Here is a 6,357-nt window from a genome sequence, read left to right on the forward strand (position 1 = left end):
CAGGCATGAGAGGGAGGACAAAGGAGTATACTATTCAGCACTTATGGGGATATGCAACAAAAGCATGTTCTATGTTATGGATTTAGAGACAGATATAGAGTTAGAGAGGATTATATGGTAATTCCAGTGTCAGACACAAAAAAATGTCCAGGCTGAGACCTATTTGTTAGCAAATTTGGAGCCAGTCCACTAGGATGTACATCTATAAGTTCATTCACACATAACATATTAGACCACAATGATGATAAGTCTTGAGTGTAATAATAAAAACAAACTTCAGAATTCAAGAGGATGAGTAAATGTACTTAGTACAGCCATCAGAGTATTTCTAGGCCCTAAAAAAACCCTAACCATCAGCATAGGTATAGGAACTGTAGTACTATGAAGTAAGATTCAATCGATAGAGTCATAGTTCCATCTATTATTGTAAAGGAAACCAATCAGCCCAATTGGGCTGATATGGTTCCCTGGAGCACTGTATACAGCTTCTGAGCAGCCAGCGGTACGTACCCGCCGTGGCTGCAGCAGCAGCTTTATACCCAAGACAAGTAATTTTACCCCCCCCCCCCCCCATGTGTGACAGGGAGTGGTGCGACAGGTTGTCATCTGGGCGGCCCACAAGCCATGTCTAGTCACCGCTCTCTGCCTGTCAGCGCACTCAGCAGGGATGATTGACTGGAAGAGGCGCCAGTAACAGGCCTGTTATTCATCCCTCAGAGAGCGGTGACTAGACACAGGCAGGGAGCCACCCAGATGACTCACCCAGATGACTACCTCCCGTCCCTTTCCCTGCCGTGCGTGAGCTGCACAGGAGCTTTACACTGTGCTTCAGGGAACACTGTGCTTCAGGGCTAACTGGTTCCCTTTAAGTTGAGGAAGAACTCCCTGTTGTGAGAAGGTAATGGTATACTTAGATAATAATAATAATAATAATAAGAAGAATAAGAAGAAGAAGAAGAAGAAGAAGAAGAAGAATTATTTTTATATTTCTTAATATTAATATTGAATAATATAAATTTAAAACAACATTTTAATTTTCCTTTATCAACTTTAGTCCTAGGATCCTGGAATATGCCATAGAATGGTAATGATGTCATTGTAGTTGTCTATTTTACTGCAGTTTAGTTCTAGTACTTGTTAGGCATAATAATACTTTTCTAGCAAATATATGGATACAATATATCACAAGCAGTGAAGGAGTTACAGCTCACAGCTATGTATATTAGAAAAGCTTTGTTGAAAAGGGACCGGGAGCATGAAATGCCTCTACTGGGACAGATGTGACAGACTTGTCTTTTGCTATCAGCAATCCATTTCATTCCCCATGGAGAGGCACATTCCTTTACAACAGGCAATGTGGATTTGTGATAGGGAGTAGGGACAACTGTAGTTGCCAATGACTCTTGCAATCTTGATTGATTTTTACAGCAGCATAGTATAACACTTTCTTTTCCATTTGACTTATTTATGTTCTCCTCAAGACAACAGTACATCAATGTTTAACTGAGTCGTTGCAATTTTTCTCCTTCGAGCAGCCCAAACCAATTTCTGTCAGCACCCTACCTGTGGATAGCAGTGAGCGAAATTCTGCTGCTTACATCTAAGAACACAACTTCAAAATGAATGGCTTGTGGAGAGATAAGAAGGCTTTAGTGAGTAAGATCTGTCTTTTAAGAGGGATTTTCTGTACAGTTTGAAGGTAGATAATATCCTGGATTATATCATATGTAAGTTCAAATTGAAATCACATTTATTTTTAGCACTGGATCAGCAAGTAAGAAAATATGCCTTATACAGGACTGAATGGGGTTAGAGAATAGGGGTCTATGTTTACTGTTTCAGATAGATAGATAGATAGATAGATAGATAGATAGATAGATAGATAGATAGAATTCTGTACTGAATGATAATATATTATTTTGAGCGGGTATGAGGTGATAACAAAGATGGGCAGTGATCAGGAGTGAATAGGGGAGTAACTGTGACCCAGAAAAGAGGAAAAAGTAGCTTTTTGTTGTTGCTGGGCTCCTGTTAGCCGTGACCCAAGTTCGCAGGGTCTACAAAACGGCAAATTTTAATTTGTAATTCTGCAAATATGATAACATCCGGTCCATGCTGGTTGCCAACTGCTCAGCCTCCAGGGTCTAATATGTTATATTGGAAATCAGACACTTAATCTATTTTTTTTATCACACCCTGCCAAATCAACAGTTTACATTGAAAAACAATATCAGAAGCAAATTAAATGGATCAGAACAGAGTTTATAACCTGAATACACCAGAAGCTAAAAAAAAAACATCAGAACCAAGCTCTTGATGCAAATACAACACTAGAACTTACCATAGTACATAAATAAATATACCAATAAGAAGACCAAGCTCAAAGCATAAAAGGGCACCAGAACCAAACTTGTGATATAAATAACATCCCAGAATGTACCTTAGTACATAAATACAGCACAAAACTAAGTTTATAAACACATACAGTACCAGAGCCCACCTCCTAACATGAACACAATATCAGTGAATATATCTAATGAATAAAGAACCAGAACCAAGCTTATAATGTAAATATAGCACCAAAACTAAGCTCATAACATTAATAAAGAACCGAGATTAAGTTCTTGACATAAATACAGTACCTGAATTAAGCTCAAAACATAAGAACAGCATCAGAACCAAGCTCATAACATCAAAAACAGCAAAAGTTCATAAAATAAATGTAGCAGCACAACATAGTGAATGATGAAGCCAGGAGCAGAGTCATGAGAACAGAAACGTGGCATATTTATGCTGATGTCTGGTGCAGACTATATCTAACTTTTGGGTAGCTCGGATCCAATTGGCCTTTCATAATTTCTCCTGGTAGAGCCTGCGGCCGGTTTGCTCCTGGCAGTGGTAAAAATATTAAAATGGCCAACATCCCCTGAATTTACCAGCACAATACTGGATCTTAAATAGAAAATATGATATCGGTTACTTATAAATACTGTACATACCCCTGGACCCTTGATGAGGATAACTAACCCCCAGGACCTGGTGCTAGCATACCTCTTCATGCTTCTTCTATGCCTTTTGGATCAATGCAATGACCCTTGGACTATCTTGTTTGCTAAAATTGCATTCCCTCTAAATTCAGAAGGGGGATTGGACCAAAATGCACTAGAGGTGAGGTGAGTATCTAAACATGTGTTTTGAGGTCTGCAAAGTTTGGGGTGTATATGAACAGCTTTTTTGCCTCTAAACAAGATGTGTCTTGTCTGAGGTCTATATAGTTTAACAGATCTGTATACAAGCAGAGGGGATATGTAGCTCCTGTATAAAACCAGGTCTGGTGGAACAGGGACATAGCTATAGTGAGTACAGACCCAAGCTCTGCATCTAAGCACCAACTTTATAAAATTCCTATGGTATTGAGAGACTTTGTTCTGTCTAGCAATATTATAACTTTGTGAAATTACTATGGAATACTATGACACCTTACTATGCTCCTGTGCTGCTATGTGAATTGAGGGGCTCCAGGCACAATGCCCCAGGTACAGCTAAACCTTTGCACCCATACTATGCTATATACTCTCATGTATGTATAGATAGCCCAGCAGCCCAGCAAGTCTTAGAGGGCGACAACTATTTTTTTGCCTAGGGCTCCATTTAATCACAATCTGTCTCTGGTCATTTCATTATGTAAGAACACATAGTGTAATACTGGATCTCTTGAGCCCATTCACACAAGCATGCAGGGTAGGAAACATTAGGAGGAGAACTAAATGGTCCCGGAGGAGTTTGCTGTCTTTTAACTCCTTTACCTATTAAAGTCTCCCCTTACCTCAAGCTTAAATATTAATTGGAATCGCTGAATGATTTATGTTAACAAGTGGTAGATAGTGTTTATGCTGGGGGTCTGTGCTAGTTCAGAGAGGCTGCCTAATGAAACAGACGCTGCTTTACAAGCATAGCAAAAGTGCTAAAGTGATGTATGAGGTCATTACCGCACCACAAATGTTTTTAAACTCTGCTCTTGTGGGATAAACACATTTTTTCCTTCTTGTTTATCTGGAGCCTGTTTAAAAGGGGGCGACCATTGAGCAGGCTACATTGGTAAAGATAAAAGGTCACCCAAAGTATTTCCAAAGCAATACAGGACTTTATTTACAGCTCACACTGCTCTAAGCACTTAAAGAAGTTGTCCAAGAAAAATTTACTTTTCCACTATCCACAGCATAGGGGAAAAAGAAAAAGATCTTGCGGGGTCCGACCTCTATACCCCCCCTCCCCCCATCTCTGTATGCACCCAGGCTGCTGTGTTATGAATAGAGCCATGGGTACATAACATGACCTGCAGCTCTATTTATTCCTATGAAGCCGCCAGAGAGAGACGAGTAAGCTGAAAGAGTGCTCCATAGGAATAAATAGAGCCGCCGAAAAGAGAACACAGAAGCCGGGGGCCAAATATGGAGATCGGCAGGGGGTACAGTGGTCGGACCCCCAGCGATCTCTTACTTTGACAGGGGAAAAGTAAATTTTTCTTGGACAACCAGGGGTTATTTTATACAGGTGGTCCTCGGGTTACGACGGTCTCGAGTTACGACGTTTCGTGGTTACGACGCTTTGTTCCGACGCCTTGTTCCGACCTACGCGGTTCCGTCGTAAGTCGAGTACGTGCAGTGGCGGAAGAATACAGTACAGTACTGTACTATACTATACAGTGACAGGTTTCAGACTGAGAAAAACGAGTCTCCTAGCTGCTATAACGCCCTGCATTATGGCTCCCAAACCTAAGCCAGACTCTGCTGATGCCAGTGCATTAAAGAAAAGGAAGGCTATCACCATGGAGGTGAAATTAGATATCATAAAGATATATGATAAGGGGGAAACAGCGACAGACATTCGTCGGTCATTAGGACTTAGTCGTTCGACTGTCGCTACGATTATCAAGGATAAAGATCGTATTCTTGAACATGTGAAAGGATCTGCTCCTATGAAAGCCACAGTAATAACAAAGCAGCGCAGTGGGCTTATCATTGAGATGGAAAGATTGCTGGTGCTGTGGTTGGAAGACCAAAACCAACGCTGTATCCCTGTGAGCCTTATGGTCATTCAGGAGAAGGCTCGGCGATTGTTTGAGGCGCTGAAAAGAGAAAGGGGAGAAGAAAGTGAAAGTGAGGAGTTTGTGGCGAGTAGAGGTTGGTTTATGAGGTTTAAGGAGCGTGCCAATTTCCATAACATTAAAGTGCAAGGTGAAGCTGCTAGTGGTGATGAGAAAGCAGCAAGAGAGTTTCCTAAAGCACTGGCTCAGATAATTGCGGAGGGGGATTACTGTGCCCAACAAGTGTTTAATGTGGATGAGACAGGCTTGTTCTGGAAATGTTTGCCTAACCGCACGTACATCTCCAAGGAGGTGAAGTCAGCACCAAGTCATAAGGTCAGCAAGGAGAGACTGACTTTGCTTCTTGGAGGCAATGCTGTTGGTGACTACAAACTGAAGCCCATGCTGGTGTATCAGGCTGAGAATCCCAGGGCACTCCAGGGCATTTCTAAGGCTCAACTACCAGTCATCTGGAAGTCTAACAGGAAGGCATGGGTGACACTTGTAGTGTTTGAGGACCGGTTCAACAACTATTTTGTGCCAAGCGTGGAGTGCTACTGTACCTCCAAGGATATCCCCTTTAAGGTGTTGCTCATTCTGGACAATGCCCCTGGACACCCTGCTGATGTGGATGACTTTCACCCTAATGTCAAGGTGGTTTACCTTCCACCTAATACCACTGCTCTAATACAGCCTATGGACCAAGGAGTCATTGCTACATTCAAGGCCTACTACCACCGAAGGGTCATTGGCAAAGCTTTACAAGCAACTGAAAAAAATAAGGACTTGACTCTAAAGGACTTTTGGAAAAAATACAACATCCTTGATGCTGTGCAGAACATTGCTGATTCCTGGGATGAGGTGAAGCAGACCAGTATGAATGGTTTGTGGAAAAAACTGTGTCCCCAGTTTGTGACTGATGTCACAGAGATTCAAGAGTCAGTGACTAGTGTCATACAGAACGTTGTTGCTATGAGTAAGACAATGAATCTGGGAGGTGGAGGAGGAGGATGTCAAAGAGCTACTGGCATCTCATGGAGAGGAGTTATCTGCTGAGGACCTTATACAGCTGGAGAAGCAAATCATAGAGGAAGAGGAAGACATGCCAACCCCAGAACCCAAGAGATTTACAAGGCAGGGCTTGGCAAGAGGGTTTGCCCTGATTGAAGACGGGTTGTCTAAGTTTGAGGCTGAGGATCCCAACATGGAGAGGTACAGTAGTGTTGCCAGAGGAGTCATGGATTCCCTTAGATGTTACAAGGAGATCTTAG

The 6,357-nt window shown here is 41.9% G+C and overlaps 1 protein-coding gene across 1 annotated transcript; it reads left to right on the plus strand.

Moving 5' to 3' along the window:
* The first annotated feature begins 4,762 nt into the window (after nt 1-4,762).
* On the plus strand, nt 4,763-6,142 carry LOC138796545 (tigger transposable element-derived protein 1-like). The gene has a single exon (XM_069976152.1). It carries the CDS (start codon nt 4,763-4,765, stop codon nt 6,140-6,142), a length of 1,380 nt encoding a protein of 459 aa, XP_069832253.1.
* The last annotated feature ends 215 nt before the right edge of the window (nt 6,143-6,357 follow it).

Source organism: Dendropsophus ebraccatus, chromosome 7 (genome assembly GCF_027789765.1).
Source record: "Dendropsophus ebraccatus isolate aDenEbr1 chromosome 7, aDenEbr1.pat, whole genome shotgun sequence".
Taxonomy (NCBI): Eukaryota; Metazoa; Chordata; class Amphibia; order Anura; family Hylidae; genus Dendropsophus; species Dendropsophus ebraccatus.